Source organism: Patagioenas fasciata, chromosome 6 (assembly GCF_037038585.1).
Source record: "Patagioenas fasciata isolate bPatFas1 chromosome 6, bPatFas1.hap1, whole genome shotgun sequence".
In the NCBI taxonomy this organism is placed as follows: Eukaryota; Metazoa; Chordata; class Aves; order Columbiformes; family Columbidae; genus Patagioenas; species Patagioenas fasciata.
In genome coordinates this window covers 14,470,937-14,488,859 of record NC_092525.1, presented here as the reverse complement: position 1 = coordinate 14,488,859, position 17,923 = coordinate 14,470,937, and the positions used below count along the sequence as shown (strand labels likewise).

General features: G+C 44.6%; 1 protein-coding gene and 1 long non-coding RNA gene across 3 annotated transcripts in view; one reads left to right on the top strand and one right to left on the bottom strand.

Moving 5' to 3' along the window:
* The window catches only part of SOAT1 (sterol O-acyltransferase 1), a 29,647-nt gene extending 20,009 nt beyond the window's left edge, over positions 1 to 9,638 (bottom strand). The window contains exons 1-2 of one of the 2 annotated variants that reach the window (XM_065842233.2): positions 9,487 to 9,638; positions 6,140 to 6,263 (exon numbers count right to left, since the gene is read on the bottom strand). In XM_065842233.2, the coding sequence (XP_065698305.1) occupies positions 6,140 to 6,257 (118 nt within the window). In that variant the 5' untranslated portion in view covers positions 6,258 to 6,263; positions 9,487 to 9,638. Of the gene's footprint in view, positions 1 to 6,139; positions 6,264 to 8,826; positions 9,108 to 9,486 lie in introns of those variants that run through there. The other variant, XM_071809987.1, reaches the window with a different exon arrangement.
* A 68-nt stretch (positions 9,639 to 9,706) lies between these two features.
* Positions 9,707 to 16,080, top strand: LOC139828206 (uncharacterized). The gene is made up of 3 exons (XR_011739575.1): positions 9,707 to 9,833; positions 10,413 to 10,562; positions 15,990 to 16,080. It is a non-coding gene; the product is annotated as an uncharacterized lncRNA (long non-coding RNA).
* The last annotated feature ends 1,843 nt before the right edge of the window (positions 16,081 to 17,923 follow it).

Here is a 17,923-nt window from a genome sequence, read left to right as displayed (position 1 = left end):
TTATTATTAATAATAAGCTGTTCCACAAGCAGCAGAACTGTATCCCCTTCATATCATCTCAATGGCCCTACTCCTTCACTGTGCCAGGCCACAATTGTATTAATAGCCCACTCACCTCATTACTACGAAAGAACCACCTTGTGCTCACCTGCTAGCAAGCAGAGCAGACAGAGCTTTTGAGCCCAAAGCACAACCAACCTTTTGCTGTAGAAAGGGAAGAATTTGTGTCTCTTATCAGGCTGACAGTCTTCAAGACTATCAAGTTTGCTTGAAGCCATCCAATATAACCAAAGAGGACAGGGCACATGAGACTTAAGGGAGTTCACTATTTCCTTCATGAGCCAAACTTAAAATAAATAGCCACTGCTTTGGCCATATTATTTCTTGCCAGGTCTCACATTTGAAGTCCAAGTTATTATTAACTACCCAGGCTCACTTGAGAAATAAAGCCCCCTTTTTGACTTGCAAGGCCTTAAAGACGGATATAGTTTTACAGACACCTAACGTACAGTTTTAATGGTTGCACAGGAAACGAGGCCAGTCTCTGACCTGCTGACGTTGTAATTGCTAAATTTTATGTGGTGTCCCTCCTATCACTTTATCCACCCACACACCAGTGTGCACGCACAGACTAGATGAGAAAAACAGCTTCTTTTAAAATGCCTTCGAAATCAATATCTCCATATCTTCAGTACACACATCTCATAAACCAAAGTAAAGCCACCTATAAGCTTGTAGCTTCTTTTCCAGACCAAAGAATCTGTAGAAGAAAACCCACCAAAACAACAACTCATTCTGCTGTGTTGCATTGCCCCAGAAACTCAAGCAGTGTCACAAGGCAGATACCAGAGAACACACAACTCATCATCATCTTGAATCATTCAACTTCTGTTGTGCAAGATGCTACTTATGTCCTATGAGGTCATTTGAGAAGGGAATCATATGATTTTGAGTCTAAAAGTAATGCTGCACTGCTAACAAGTCCAAATCTTCATTTTCCTTTGACACTGAAAAGGACAACTGGAACCCTCTGTATCACTTTGGAATTGCAACATCCTTACAAAAATGGAATGAAGACATCTTCCCATTTAAAACAAGATGGGATATACCTTCAGAAAACATGAAATGTATTTAAAGTCATAAGGCAGAAAATCTTCTTTGAAGACTAGTATGAAACATCAGCAAATTTCAGAGGAGACTGTGAAACCAGGAGGAGGGAGCTCTAAAGCTTTGGTTTGCTTTGAAAGAGCTCTGCTCATAGGGAGAAGTTTTAACTCCATGGGCCTTGTGTTCCCCTCCCATCAGCAAGGTCATTGGATAAGATCTTTATTGCCTTGGGCTTGTAGAAACAGATCCCTGTAGGATGGGACACCTTCACACAGCCCAAACTCAAAGCAGGCTCAGAAGTCATAAGGAAAAAACAGAGCAATTTAAATGTAGGCTTTGTTTCCATAGGAAACCAGGCTAACAAAAGATCACCTGAAGATTGAGAAAGCTTCTTACTATTGAAAATTTCAACAACTTGTTTCACAGAAGATTCACAAACTACTTATCTCAAAGGACCTCATTGTCCATTTGTCAACCTACTCTTGTACATGTTACAAGGAGGTGACATTGGAAACGACTAGAGAAGCACCCCACTCATATGACCTCTGACTGTCACTGCTTGGGATCCAACAAAAACAGCTTCTACCTAAGACACCAGCCAGCTACTAAGCAAGCTCTGAAAAATTAACGGTGTTAGAAAGTATTCGCTTAATTTTATCGCTACAGTCTGCAATTACCACCAACGGCACAAGTGGGAATAAGTAATCTGATTAAACCTGTGGCTTGTGTGCAGTGTCACAGTTTCAGCCCGCAGTGACTTCAACAGCGGCCTGGCACTCCGAGCCATCGCCACTCACTGTTCCTGCATCGTAGCCATCACTTTATTATTGAGCAGTTAAAAGCACTCTGAGAAACTACTGCTGTCTAAATCCCTGTACCGCATTCAAGACAAAAATGCCTTTTTGCAGGAAAGCTAGAAAAAACACACAAACTTCAGCTTATTGCCACATGTACTTAAAAAACCCCCAAGCCAAAACATCAATTATCAGAACAGCCAAGCACACCACTCACAGTTTAGAAGCATTCTCCCATAATGATGTCAGGATCTGTTTAGCTTCAGGGTCTTTACAAAAAGTCAGATACAAACTGTACCCAATACTGCCCTTTCCTAGAAGAGTTAAAAAATATTATCTTCATTATTTCTTGTCAGACAAGTTACCACTCAAGAGATTAAAACAACATCGGCAGAAGGATTTCCTGTTACTGTTGGATACCTCGATTCAAAGGTTTTGTCTGTAGAAACACTGAAGATGTTATCTGAGGGAGAGTAATGTTAAAGCAAACCTAGTGCAAGGCTTATGTAAAGAGAGGAAGTCTCCCATATTTGCCACAATGCAACATATGTTAATAATTTGATGCTAATAAGCCTTACTCTGAGTTATGGTAATTTATTTGGCCACTCAGCAGACAGAAGCAAGTTATGATGAGACTGCTGATGTGCTTGAAGAATGCAGAGCCCATAGGTCACTGCACTGCAGCTGAGCAAAGAATTAAGTTAAAAAGTAATTTCTACTGCAACTTGGGACCCAAAGAGCCTCTTCACTAGCCTGAGGAAACATCAGCATTCTCTGTGTCATGGCAGCACATCCATAAGAAACTGCTCAGCCCTCACCAAACCCCACAGGCTGCAAAACACGAGCATGCCTAGAACTACCAAAACCCACCTAGTCTCAGACAAGACAGTTCTGTTGGATCCATCTTCCTGAAACACACTCCAGAATCTCAGGCAGCCTAATCCCAAATTCATTAATCCGCAAAAAACACCCTGGTGTTACAATGAAGACTAATTGCTGTGAGTCATACAGCAAACCCTAAAGCTTTCCAAATTGCTCCCTGATTTAGAGCTCCCTCCTCCTACATCTATCAGTAGGCACACACGATTCAAGCACCTTCATAAACTTTTGCACAGAGAATGATCAACAGTAACCTCTTCATTGGAAGATAACCTCCTTCTAAGGACAGCATTGCCAAACAGGCTCAGTCACACCAAACAAAGATCCATCACATTGTTTGCAGACCAGTCTCCACAGATACTTCTGATTAGCAGCATCTTCTGATTCCAGAGTAAACAAGGGCAGACTCCACAACCATCAGTTTACTGTTCTCAATGGCCAAATCTCAGCATCTTAGAGGCACTCAGATACACACTGAAGAGCCATGTCCTCTATAGCCTTTTAAGATCTACCCATCCCATTTGTTACACCCATTCCAGGTTGCAACTGGTACTGCCTGATATCAATATCCCATTAAACAGAACAGGTTTGTACTTATTTATGTATCTCCAGCTGAAAACATGTAAGACTATTATTAAGGAAGCCGGTCTTTTGACAGGAGGTTATTGCTGCCTAGATCACCTGTTGACTCTACACCAGGATCAAATTAGTAGTTTAATTACAACACTGAAGCCAATTCAAGGAGAAGCAATAATGAGATTGAAGTTCAGCTACTCTGTCAAAGTGAAATTACAGGTTGAATGATTACAAGATACAAACACATCAAGAGACAGAAGAATTGTTCTGCAATCTCAAAGCTATGAACATTTACAACTAACCATAAATTTGGGGTTACCCAAGCACAAATTTTTCAGTGTTAGAAAACAGAGACAGGTGATGAGGCAAGAAGAAAAAAACCACCAACCTAAACTAAATAAAAGGAAGAGTCAGACCTCATGTAGCTCTAAAGTAAATATATGGATTAAAATTATTCCTCTAGTCAAGCTCAGATCAGCCAATGCATTTGAGTTTTAATAAAGAAAGGATTAACGGCCTAGACATTTCTGTAGAAAGTTCACACACTTCTGGAAACAAGTCAATTGGCCCTTGACACATTAACTCTCAAGTTAAAAAGCAGACTGTGTTTGCTAATCAGGGTGGATCAAGGGTGGGAAATCACAGATTTTCTACAGAAATAACTGGTATAAAGACACAACGTATTTATTTAAATAGAAGATACTGTCTTGACCTGGCTAGAATCCCTTGACCGCAATCAACACACATCTTGTCCAAAACCCTGCATAATATCCAGGGACTGTTAGGATGCTACAGTATAATGATGGTGTTGCCAGACACTTCAGATCATCGGAGTCACGCTGCCTTAGAAACAGCTATTCAGAAGTGAAAGGCCAGGACAAAAGACAGACAGAAAAAAAGTCTATGGCTACTCCTTCCCAGAAAATCTTCCAACTCAGCTGTGCTTTCACAGAAAGCCCTACCTACTTACGCAAGCATACTGGATTCTGTGAAGAGGCTGCTATCTAGAATACGTGAACCTTGTAAAGCTTCAACCTTTGTGCTGCAGAGATGCTGATCAAATTCCACCATACAGCAGAATTTCTGATCAGAGGGATGCATATAAAGTGCTCAGGCAGACTCACCTCCTACCTCCCTGTGGCATCCCTGGTGCCCCCATTGCTGTGCTGAGCAAAGAATCTGCAAAAACTGGTAAGACTGAGGTCTCTGTGACACTTCTGCCAAATTGGCAGCAATGCTGGAAGGGAAGAGGCACCTTATCTTAACTAACCAGGATCCTTCCCAGCTTGCTGTCCTGTTTGTATTGTATTAAAACACACCTCATTGTTCTAATCCAACCCACCAAGGTACACGGACACACACGAAAGCTCAGTAAACTTGGAAGAAATCTACCCCATAATGTTTACTTGCTACACACCCACAGTATCTCGCCTGCAGTGACATTATGCCACATCTCAGAGGTAATAAAATCAATGTTTTTTAAAGGCAGGCACACCCACCTATCAAGTGCTAGTTATCAGAGCTATATTTATTGTTTATTCTCAAGCCTGCAAGAACTCAAAATCCATGCATAGCAGTTAAGGTGTTTCCATAGATAAAAAGGTAGAAGTCTGCTTCTAAACCCATCATAACTGTTTTCCAGTAGCCACTAACTCCTTGCATTTCTCTGAAAATGGAATTAATGGAACAGTCCCATTTTATCCAATTAAAATACTGGTACTACCAAGAGCTTAAAATTCCATTTCTCCAAGTAGTTTGTGAGATGGCTTTCCCTCCACTGTATTTTTTTGCAAGAAGAAATCTGACTTGTCCTAAACTTAAATTTGCTCCAATTCCTGTTTCAGTTGAAATAGTGACAACCTTCAGAAGCATACCACTAAGAATTTTCTCACTGCGTCACTGGCACCAGAGTTTTGAAAGCTGCACTCACATGGCACATTGTGACAAACTAATTGGGCTTTCTGTTTGTTCCATCTCCCAAAGAGAAAGGAAACAAGTTGCGATTTCATCGCTAACCTCCTGATCACCTGGCTGGAACGTGGTACAGAATCACCCAGGAGTCTGAGACAGCCACAGCATCCATGGGCTAAACAGCTCACACTGTCACGTAACTGTCCCTGCAAACCAAGGGCAGCAGCGGCCCTTCCACAGAGCCAACTATAAGCCATGTAACTTTTAAGATCACAATATAAATGCACAGAAACCCAACTGTTTATTGTTCTATTTTATGGCAGCCATGGTTGAGACTGGATAGAAGGGACCTGTTCTGGCATTAACAGGAGCAGAGAATCATTCTCTGTGCCATCCTACCTCCAGCTGTCTGTCAGGATGGATACACCAGTTTAACACTTTGCTCAGTCTTGTGGAAGCCACATACTTAAAGCTTCTAGAGGAAGCAAGACGAAGGCCCCAAGAAGAGCGTTTACAGGGTTACTCAAAATTGTTGTCAAGATGCATTTGCACCATTTACAGCATTAAAGCCTCTCCTCCTCATCAACACATTTCTCCTCTGACAATCAATCACTTTCTTTACTCTAGAACTGTGTAAGCGCTGCAGCACAGAGCCCCCGAGGGAAAGTTGTGCAGGAGAACACTGCAAATAACCTAAACCTGCTGGAGAAGTGCAGCTCGTACACACAGAGCTCCACCTTGGGAGCCTTTCTACAAGCAAAAAGAAAAACTGAAATGAAAGAGCAAAGATGCAAGAGCCATGAGCTAGAAAGGACACCTTAGAGGAGACCATGTCCCAGAGATGCAACTAATCCCAAGTGAAATAATCTCACCATTGCTTGCGTTTTGAAATGACCTCTCATTCTCAGGTCTCCTCTGCATTTCTTCATTCTCAGGGGTCTTGCAGGTGGAGCTGGACTGGCGTTTTCTTACACATTCTTCACCTGCCATTGTTGCCTAGTTAGATCAGAAAAAGGACAGCAGATAATTAATGACAGAAAAAACTCATTTACTCTTTACATTGTTCAAGGATGGAATTACGTAGCCTTCTTTACATTAAAGTCAGACTTTCTTCCCTCCATTATGAACTCAGAGCAGGGGTACAGGAAATTAAGAACACTTGTGTTAGTCACTTACCATGGACCACACTTCCTCTCCCTTACTACAAGCCATAAAGGAATAAAGTAACCCAGCAAGTTCCCTTATTACTGCCAAAACTTCTCTCCATTGCTCCCTTCTTTCCCCTAAAGACCTTTTAAGTATTTAAAATGACTTAAGCCTTTGTGAAATCTTTACAAGTCCAAAAAGACCTTGAAAATGCTTTCTGATAGTCAGTCTGACAGCAAAATCTGTCTTCTGAGAGATCTGGCAGGTTTGCTCCGCAGAATCGCCCACATTATTTTGCCTGAGCCAAGCCCCATCCTGTCAAGTCTTCAGTTCTCCCCAAACGAGCAGCTTCCTCAATGGATCCTTGTGCTCTGCCTGGCCAGACAATGACTGCATTGCAAACCATGGAAAAACGGGAAAGAGAGGATCAGGTTTGAACTACGTCAGATTCAATGACAGAGGTCGCTCGCTGCTGGGGACAAGAGCTGCCAGTAGTGAACACCTGCAGCACCACAGCCAGGTTGAACACAAAGAATTCCCAGTCCATGGAAAGGTCCTGAAGTGACATTCCTGCACGCTCTCCAAGAAATTCAGCTCAAGAAGCTCTCAGAGATGAGGCTACAAGCAAGGACAATTTTCAGAACTGGACTTCCAGAAAAGCACACAGGCATGTACGTAACCACATTTTTAAACTAACGCTTCTCCTTTTCGATGTGTTTTTTCACCTTGGCACAAACTCTTAAATAGACATGTGTTTTGTTGCTAGCAAACAGAACATGTGAATGAGCACGGATGAGCCGCTAGAGACAGACGAGAAAAATTCACGTACTTATAGAAGACCTAAGAAGGAAGAACATAATTATTTAAGGATGGATTTCCTCATAATACCGAGGCTGCAGAAGGGAAATAAGACTTCTGATCAGACATTTTCATGCCTCAGCTTCCTGTGTTTGTCCCTCTAGTACAACAGCCTCCCATTCTCCTTTTGGACATCAGAGCATACAGGGGAAAAGAACCCAAACAACAAGTGACTCATTCAATCACCAACACCATTTCTTGCAGCTCTGCCTCAGGAGACCACAGTTGGGTCTGGAAGCTACAAAACAAAGACCATAAAAATAACAAACTGCCCAGCTGGCTTTGTACAACACCTGATAGCTCATATTATCATAATTTACACAATGCAAAAAGCATTACATGAAGAACAGGAAGAACCAGGCAAGAATATGGTCAGTCTTCCTACAGTAACTATGCCCACCAGCACAGAAGGGTAGCAGGCAGAACACATCCACATCCTACCAGCTCTATGCACAGTTTTCGCTGCGACCCTCTTGCCTTATAACCAAATTAGTCACCATCATCCACCTCCCCACAAAGCTTCAGGTACAGACACAGCTGGATCATCTTGGAGGAAAGCATCATTTTGACCACCCAGGGCTTACAGCTATTTGGAGAACCTGGACAGGCAAACACTTCAATCTTTCTGCTCTTACACATGCCCAAAACTCTACAACAGAATAAGAATGGGCTGCTCCGATCACACAATATGGTCTACAGAGTGGTGGAGGGGGAAAAAAACCAAAAAGATGTCTTATAAATTCACATGCTAACAAGCTACTCCCTGGCCACCAGCGAGCCTCTTCACTGCCTCCTGATCCACACCAAGCTGTTCTCTTGAGCCACATCTGTCCTTAAAGGTAGAGCTTTTCCAGCTGTAACAGAGGATCACAATTCTCATTCTTTTCACAGTACACCCTTCATCTTCTTCAAGAGGTGAAGGACGCAATCCTTCCTCCCCAGTGCAGAGTGGTTAGTGTGTGACAGAAAGGCCAACAGAAAGGAGCTAAAAATGGTGAGATTCAGGGTGGGGGAAGGAAAAAAATCATGTGGGGAAGGAAAAAAAAAAAAAGTCAAAGCAATTAACCTAAAAACTTATTGAATTCAGATAGGCTAAGTGATCAAGACAAAGCCATTTTCACACCAAAACAGGAACCATGCTTGGGGAAGTCTATGAAAACAAACATTTTCCTCGTCTAGTTTCCATATGAACAGAGGCATAGCATTACTGTATTTAAGCAGTTACCAGCACATCAGTGTGTAAAGAAGGCATCAGGCCTTCCCTCCAATCTCTGCTAGAACTAAACCAACCAGCACACAATGCCTGGGTAACTCCAAAACGTTCACCATCCTCTTCACTAAAGGAAACTGCTCCTCACAATCACTCACCACACTCCAGGTGCTTGCAGGACATCTAGAACCACAAATACAGCCCATTAACTGATTTCCCAGCAGAAACTCCCTGATTTTATAGGCATGATTGTCTTATGGTACTCGTAAAAGGTCTCAGAAACCTTTCTCCATCTTCCCTTTCGAAACATCAGCAATTAGGAGGAAAGCAACACCCTACACCTACCTCTCTGCATTTCACAAGGCTCGGTAGCACAGTGAGGGCACTTCTACCTCCAGTACCGCTTATGCTAAATAATAAGCTTATCCCAAACACCTTCCAGGTCTCCAAGGCTTTCCTTTGGCCCTTGGGCACAACCAGCACAGCCGGTGTGCGACACCCCCGGCATCAGAAGGTAGCAAAACAAAGTTCAGGTCGTCGCACGGCTCACCCGCAACGCGCAAAAAAAACTCAGCAGAACATAAATAAATTAATAAATAAAATAAAAAATCCTGAAGGCTGCAGATAACAATGGAAAGTGCTCAAAGCGCTGCCGAGGCTCCGAGCACACACCGAGACCATCAAGTCAGCTCCCTTTTCCACCAACTCGCTGCAAACAACCGCGGAAGTGTCGTCCGGCAGTGTCTGCTGCTAGCAATGAGACCCCACCCCTAGCTCCCCCTCCCCAAGCCCCGGAGGCCCGCGGAGTGCTGCCCCCTCCCCCGAGCCGCAGGGCCCTGCGCAAGGGCTCCGGACACAGCTCCCCCCGCCCCAACCGCACCGCGCCGCGCCGGAGGGACACCGGTGCCGGGCCCGGTTGGAAGGCAGGGGCGGGTGTGCCGACCCCGCTCCCGCCGCCGGGCCGGGGTTGAGGGACCGGCCGCGCTCCCCCCGCGGGGCCGTCACCTGGTGGCTGCCGAGCCAGTGCCCCTCCGCGCGCCGGCTGCCCCGCGACCACTTCCCGCCTCCGCCGCGCGCCCGCGCGCCACGGCCTCTTCCCGGAGCTCACGGACGTCAGCGCGCAGAACGAAAAAGGGGGGAGGGAGGCGCGCCGCCGCCTATTGGCTGGGAGGCGTTCCGTGGGGGTGGGCGGTGAGAGGTGGCACGTGAGGTGCACGTGGGGCGCCCGCCCCCCCTTCGCCCCTCCCACCGCAGCCCCCTCACCGCGGTTTAGGTGTCTTCTCTCCCCCACCCCGGCTTTCCTGTCAGGAACGGGGCCGCCACCGCCACCTTCTTCCTGTCCTCTTGAGAAGGTAAAGCAGAGGGAGAACGGCACCTCATCCCCGGGGACGCAGCACGGGGCGCTCATTCAGCACCCACGGGAAGAACCCTCCCCATGAGGACCCCCCTCCTCCACACACCCCCCGGCACAAGGAAAACTTTATGTCAAGGAACTGTGGGGACACAGAAGTCAAGGCTGGGAGGCCTGGAGGACCCCGCGGCTTCATCTGTCCTCGTCCTTCAGAGGGAATGCTAGGGTTGCTCAACAAGCGCTTCCCCCCCGCATCGGGGGTTCAGTACAAATGCGCATCCCCTCCAGTGAGGTTCTTCCGAACGGCCTTACAGGAGCAAGGGCATATAATTTTTAACGGAAGTAAAAATGGAGCACCTGCTGACTTGAGTAGCCCCCGTCCGTCCCCCAAGAAGCGGAGGTTTTGTGGCAAAGCGCTGTTCAGGGTCACATCTTACTCTGGGGAGTGTGAGCTACAGCTCACCAATAAGAGGGCAGTGGAAAAGGGGGCCTGACTGGAGAGGTCCCAGCCTGTGGTTCAGAGGGTCAGAAACTGGGTGAAAGGCTGAGGTTTGCACCCTTGCTTTTTCTCTTTCCCCAGGCAGACACAGACTCATGACGGACGGTGAGTCACAGGAACACCTCACCAGCAAATAAACTCCAGTAACCTCTCGGTAGCTGCATTTCACTGTGTGTAGGGGAAAGTTTACCCCAAGTCAGGAGAACTAAGCCACTAATTTCCTACTGCCAAGTACGTATCTTTCCTTCTCCTCATGACCTCAGGGCTGTGCTATGCACGTGTACCCAAATGCACCTTGAAAAATAGGCCCAAACCAAGGTACGAAGACCCGTTAATAAAGCAAACTTGTTTTGACCAATGCATACCAAAGACACACTCTTTCAAATGTGTAACTCTGCTGGAACTATTCAGAAGTTGTTCTAAATAATCCATGGGGACTTGGAGCAGAGTCGCTGAATGAAAAAGTCTGAAACAGATTCAGTGTGCAATGTGTGTTCACACTATTATTCCACCACCAGTCTTTCATGCTGCTTAATAGGAAAACTGTGGTAAAAATTAAAAGGAAAAAAAAAATCCTGTCATTACTGAAATGCAAATAGCTGCACTGGGAATTTTCACGTAACTTTGCCCCTGTTCTTAAGAAGTTGATTTTAACACAATGCTGCTTAGAGATACTTTCAAGTCAGACTGTACATGATCGCTGATGCCTTCATGCTGGACATGCTGTGCTAGCTATTTACATTGAAGTGTCTTGTGGTGCCAGCATCAGCTGGGTGAGCAAGTGGAAAAGCAAAAAAATGCGAACATACTATGTCCAAAAATTTCCTAAAGTTCAACAAATTGTTCATGGAATTGTTTAATGAAATGGGTAAAACCCCGGGTGGTAAGAAAATGATATGCCTTTAATAGAAATAAAAATGCACCTAACCTTCGGAGCTAGTTGATTTGCTTTTCCTATTTTGCCTCAAAGATGTGGTTGATATGTGCCACCAGATATTTTTAGCACCTCTTGACACATCTCCCAGGCCAAAGTGCGGTGTGATGGGCACTGAGCTCCCTCCCTGGTTTCTCCCTAGCAGAGCCTTCATAGCCTCTTTCCCTACTCTTTAGAGGTTGTTCACCTGCAGCTCACTGAGGGTGAAGAGCAAAGCAGTTGCTCTCATTACTTTTCTTCCCGTCCTTTACACAAGAAATTGGCAGAAGGCATCGCCACCTCTGCTTCTGCCACTCACGCCCATCATCTGCTGTTGTCTTCACTGTTCCAAATTGCTGCGCTCTTTCATCAGCTACATTATTTACTCCACTTGTCCCTACGTAGTTGCAACCTTGATTTTCTGGAGTGTTTTACATTAATCCTATGGGTTGCATTGCTCAGTGATTGCCTAATTACAGCTGTTCCTCAGCACTCCTGGCTGAATCATTGTGTGGTCCTTCCCATTTCTTGATGTGGGAACCTCTGGTCCTGACACCCCAACCTTTTGCGTCAGCTTCACTTGCTCTCACCTGCCCAGTGCCAGGCAGCAACTTGATTTCTGCAGCACTGCTTGTATCCCCCACTTCTTCCCTTCTCCTTCTCTCCCTTTCCTTTCCTTTCCTTTCCTTTCCTTTCCTTTCCTTTCCTTTCCTTTCCTTTCCTTTCCTTTCCTTTCCTTTCCTTTCCTTTCCTTTCCTTTCCTTTCCTTTCCTTTCCTTTCCTTTCCTTTCCTTTCCTTTCCTTTCCTTTCCTTTCCTTTCCTTTCCTTTCCTTTCCTTTCCTTTCCTTTCCTTTCCTTTCCTTTCCTTTCCTTTCCTTTCCTTCCCTTTCCTTTCCTTCCCTTTCCTTTCCTTCCCTTTCCTTCCCTTCCCTTCCCTTCCCTTCCCTTCCCTTCCCTTCCCTTCCCTTCCCTTCCCTTCCCTTCCCTTCCCTTCCCTTCCCTTCCCTTCCCTTCCCTTCCCTTCCCTTCCCTTCCCTTCCCTTCCCTTCCCTTCCTTTCCTTTCCCCTTCCCATTCTCTATTTCCCCACCACCAAGCCAGTGCACGCAACAATTTACAGCTCTCACATGCACATTATGTACCAGCACTTTGGTGACTGAGTCTGCTTTATTCCTGTAAGCTCAGGGGGAGCATAAAGAAAAGCCTTTACTGTTAACACATATGTGCTGCCCAGCATGTTTAATATGTGGACGAGTCCATCCACCACATATCTGGCCCAGGAGAGGCCCTGGGGAGGCAGCAGCAAGGCCTGTACTGGCTGATGGGTGTGGAGAGGTGGGAATGGCAAAAGGGGACAAGGCAGAGGGTTGAGACTTTCACAATCCCCCTGTAAATCTGTGCCCGATCCTGTTCCTTCCTGTCATTTTTGGCACTGCCTCAAAATAGGTGTGATTAATGTTGCCTGCTTTTAATTCTGTGGAACTCTGATTTATTTTCTCTTTTAAGATTTTTGGTGTCAGTCAACCCAGGGATGAAGCAGCTATGGCTGTTTCTGATGCCTGGATTTATCGACCAGAATGATTATTTCCTTTAAAACTTCTATCTGGGCTTTAAAGCCAGTCACCCGAGAGCCTCAACACTTTCACATATTTCAGTAAAGTGTGGTATGTCATATAATAATCTGTTTAAAAATATGGTTTATTAGTTTCCAATATGTATGCACAATATCAACTCTCTAATCTATCAATGAAAGAGCTCCCCCAAGTGGTTAAAAACATTGTTACATTTTTCACTATTTTCCTTTTGTCGAGGGTTAAGATTGCGGGGTGACAATCAAACCCTGGCAGATGTATTGTTAACCTCCTCTCCCCCCCACTTCCCCCTTTTGCCCCTCCCTCTCCCCCCTTCCCACTCAGGACAGGCGATCGGGAGGGAAAGAAGGACAGAGAGAAGAGAGTTGGAAAAGTTAAAGATGTTTTACTAATGCTACTAGTAAGAATAGAGAAAATAATACAAAATATACAAAACCAATCTTGTAAGTCTCAGCAACTGCAGAGCCAGCACCCAAAGTCCTGGATTGGACTCTGCAGCCAACCGGAGCTGGATTCAGTCTCTCACTAGGCCTCAGTTTGCAGGGACGACCAGCAAGGTCCTCTCCTAATGTCAGCCATGAGGAAAAAAGGGAAAAAGGGAAAAGGGCAAAAAAGGGACGAGATCCTCGTGATCTCCCACTTTATATGAAGTATTCACGTGAATGGAATGTTGTACACCGTTGGTCAGTCTCTCGGACATCCGTTTCTCGTTGCCCCTCTCGCGAGATGTCCATCCGTGCTTATCAATAAGTTTGCATTCCATTGCTAGGTTTAACCAAAACATGTGTTGGGTTCTCCAGGAAAATGCAGCTAACATGAAGGCTTTAGCTGACAGGCAAATTCACTAAAAGAGAAACTTGTTTTTAACAAAACCAGGACACCTTTAAAAAACAAACCAAAACAAAACGACAGTGATGTTTGATCTGTGATGTAAAACCAGTTATGAATGTAGCAGTGAATGAGATTCCATTTTCGCACAACCATAAAAATGGTGTGGATGTAAGATGACTGAGGCCAAAACTCAGCCAGGCAAGTGCTGCTGTTAAAAAAACAAATTTAAGAAACTGTAGAAGACTTCAGCCTGATCTGATAATGCATGATCAAATTTTGGCAGGAAAACTGAAAACTAGCTCCAGCAGATATCACATTGTTGAGGATGCCTGAAGTGTTTGTAACTCATAAATATTACTTTTGAAAAACTCTGCTTCAATTTTTCACAGTTTCTGCTATCATCATGTCAAGATTTTGCATGTAATTACCCTTGCTCCTCTTTACTTTGTATGAGGTATAGAGTTTTCAAAATATTTGCTGAAAGAGATTCAGATCAGCAAACTTTGGAGGAAAGACAGAAGCAGCAAGAATTAAACTCTGACTTCAGCCAGCAAGTCCTCGTGCAGTTACTCTCCTATCAATGAAGTTGCTGGTTTTGCTGGCAGATGAAACGGTCAGAAAGAAACAATCACATTTCTCTCAGCAGAGGGCAGTGGTATTCCTACTCAAACATCACATCACTTTTTGCTACTGAAGTTAAATCATGCTTTTAAAAAAAAAGAAAAAAAAGAAAAAAAGTGAAGCCCTGCTGCCAGCCAGTAGGTTACTGGCTTGCTCTCCAAGCTCAGAAATTCCAGTGTTGAGCTTCTTGCCACCACCAAGTAGGAGGTGCAACAGCCAACTTAATTGCTGCAATTCCATTGCTGAAAAGGGAAACTTGCACCATTTTTTGAGGAGCAAATATTTTTTCCCTTCCCTACCATTTTGAAGGAATAGAATTAATCTTGCCACCTGGGCTGGCATAATAGTTTGGTTTTTGTTTGTTTAAATTGAGGAGGTTATTTCCTCAGTTTATTTTAAAAGGAGAAGATCCTTCTAATCTGGCTAAACATAAAATCATGAAAAGTATTGAATTCATATATGTGTGCACATACGCAGGCACATCGCAAGAAGAGCCAGAGGCCACGGATGCATTTGCAAAGAGCAAGTTTTATTTTAGTTACCTCTCTACTGGGGGATCTCCGAAGCCACACCTGAGCTCCCAGGCAGAGGTGACACAAACGGGGACGCAGGCGCTGGTCAGTTCAGCCCTGCTGGAAGATCGCTGGGCCTGCTGAGCTCGCCTGTATTTCAAGGCTTCAGGCAGGCGCAGCCTCCCGCTCTTTCTCACAACAAAGCAGGAATCTCAGACATAGTGATAAGGTGCCCAGAGTTTCTCCCAGGCCTGTGTTATCTAACACAGAGCTTCTACTCATCAAGCACACAAGGTCAGTAAGACAATTAGTGTGATGTGTGTGCTTTTTCTACAGACAGGTGCAAGTCACTTGAGCGTATTTACATTTAACTAACCTCCTCGCCAAATCTTCCGCTATATCCCCATACATATAGGTATAACTATTGTCTAACCCTAGTAAGCTGAACTGTGTGTTCTGAAACTGTTCTTTACCCTCTGTGACACACCAGCTTTCTATTTCTATTAGTCTCAGAAAGAATTTCACCTGGCTCTCAACCACATGGTATATTATATGTTATATATTATCATAATTCTCATGACACCAGCTCAAACCAATATCAGATTTATTTTGCAGCATGTTCTGTTGCTTATTAAAATTGCGTGAAAATATTGCACTACCCCAATGAGAGGGTCTCTGAAGTCACTTCATCAGGAAAACACCGCATTAAATCTACAGTCAACCCTGGAAGAGTGAGTGACTTCAGAGAGATTAGTTCCAGAACAAACAGGCCTAGTTACTAGTATTGACTCTCCAGATTATAAGGCCTTTCTAAATATTTTTGTGGAAACGCAGCACTGAACTTGGCCAGCACCTCCTTCCCGTTCCTGCAGTAGCAGCTGTATGTGCTCCTTGTGAGTGCGCAGACTGCCAGCTGTGCTACACCGCTGGGGCCCTTCATTGGGAAGGTAACACACAGCAGGTGGAAGAGCTGACATTTTACACCTAGTTTAATGACTGCTTACTACTCTGTAGTAGCGATCTCTTCCTCTCTATATTTCATAAAACTGTGCATCCCTCCTCTTTTTCCCAAGTAAATACAAAATACTTCGCTATTGCTCTCCCCATAGCTGCTAAGGTGCCTAGGTGGACAGAACAGCATAAGCCAGTATTTTCTACTATTTTGTTGTCTCTCATTTATTTGTTACAGCATAAACATTCTGACTGCTGATGGACATGGAAGAGAATTTGTGCTTATGGAATGACTGGTCCAGGATGATTCCCAATACAGTCGCTTGCAGGTAATCGTACAGTCCTACCCATCAACTTTTTCACTTTTCTAACTGGGAGATTTCCACAGCTTGCTCCACTCCCCAGTTGTAAAAACAGAAGCATGTTTTTATGGCAGGGCTTCCATACACAAGCTGCAATATATATGTATTTGTAATCTTTTACACTGTCTTCAAAAATAACATTATGAGGCTGTGGGAAAGGTATTGGACTTGAAAGGTGTGGGGAAAAAACATTGAGGTGCTATGCTGAGAACAGACCAGCCTCTTTGGGGGAGTATGAGATCCTTAGGGTCATCAAGGAGAGATCTTACAGAGAAATGTCATGTAGGTAGCCAGTGTGCTTGCAAGACACATGGGGAACACCATGGAGAAGTCAAGGAACATCGAAATGGCAGCTAGAATCATAGTACCAGAAGAGGCTCATCCTTATATTGAAACACCCTGAAAAATATGAGGACATGGGGAAAAACAATCCCCAGCAGAAGCAGGACATATTTCTCAGAGGAGAACAAATGTCTTCATAAAGCCATGGAAGATTGATGTAAACTAAGAAAGAAAACATTTTCAGCTCTCAGTGTCAGACATTTCCTGTTTTCCACCTTGTTGTAATCTTTGCAAAGATTGATGTCATCTACTGAAAGCAGTCCCAAGCAGGAGACATTTTTAAACCTGCCCAGGCAGTTCTTTGGCTGTTTCCATGGCAATGAGGCAGCGCATCCTGCTGCTCTCCCTTCTGCCAGAGCCTTTCCCAAGCTTCATATGGACCAACAACACCATGCGTTTGTCACTCCCCTGCCAAAAGCTTCCCTCTTTTCTGCTCAAGGCCATTCCCATCTGGTGCTTTCTGCTTCTCCCCGATTTTGGAAACACCTTGCCAGAGAGGGAATCCATCCATGTGTTCTCTTCTGCACTGATTCAGACCAAGGAGGGACCACTGATGGTTATGCAAGTTATGCCTGGAGAGGGCGGTGGTTTCCAACCTTCCTGCCTTGGAAAGACGTTTTATACGATGGTAAGGGAGAGCACTGTAGGGGCCAGGAGCATAAACAAAGAAGAAAGAAAGGAAATCCAGATTTCTGTCTAGTCTCCCAAAAGAATCGGACTGAAACTTGGCACCTCTGGCCTTAGCAACAAGTAGAGCAGTAAAGAATGTACAGACTTGGTATAATGCCTTGCTTATTGAAGGAGATGACAGGCATGAAGGAACACTTCCAAAAGCCCGAATTCAGATAGATCTTTGTCACAGCTGAGTCTCTGGCAGCTCTCGACAGCATTTCCCTGAAAGTGAAAAAAACAAAAATCAGAGTTACAAAGCTGAAAGAGGAGCCTTTGCTGTCAGCTGAGGCAAAAATGGGAGGTTATAATGGAACTACACTGGGAGGTGAAGTAATCTGCAGGGTTTGCTGCAGTTGATCTGTATTGGGCTGAGTTGATGTGGTTACAAAAAGATCTTTGTGCTCAGCACTATTCCGTTGCTGGCCTAGTGCCTTGAGGCTTACATGCTTCGGAAATATGGATGAGGAGATGAAAACTTGAGCTTGTTTAAAGGATTTGAATCTGAAGATGGCAGGCCCAGGAGAGGGATTCTGAGTTCAGACATGTAGGTCATGCAAGAGAGGTCTTGTCTTCACTAGCAAGTTAATACGAAATACAGTAAAAGTGTTCCTGTTAGTTCAACCCTTGCCCACACACACAAAAAATCCCTCATTGCATAAAGTGGCTGGAGAAATATGAATTGACAAACCAACCAGAAAGCAGGGTAAACCTTGAGTGAATTCACTTCATCCTTTACCACTGCCATCTCTCTGCAGTAGAAACCCAAGTTAGCACCATCAAAACAACCAGCAGTGCT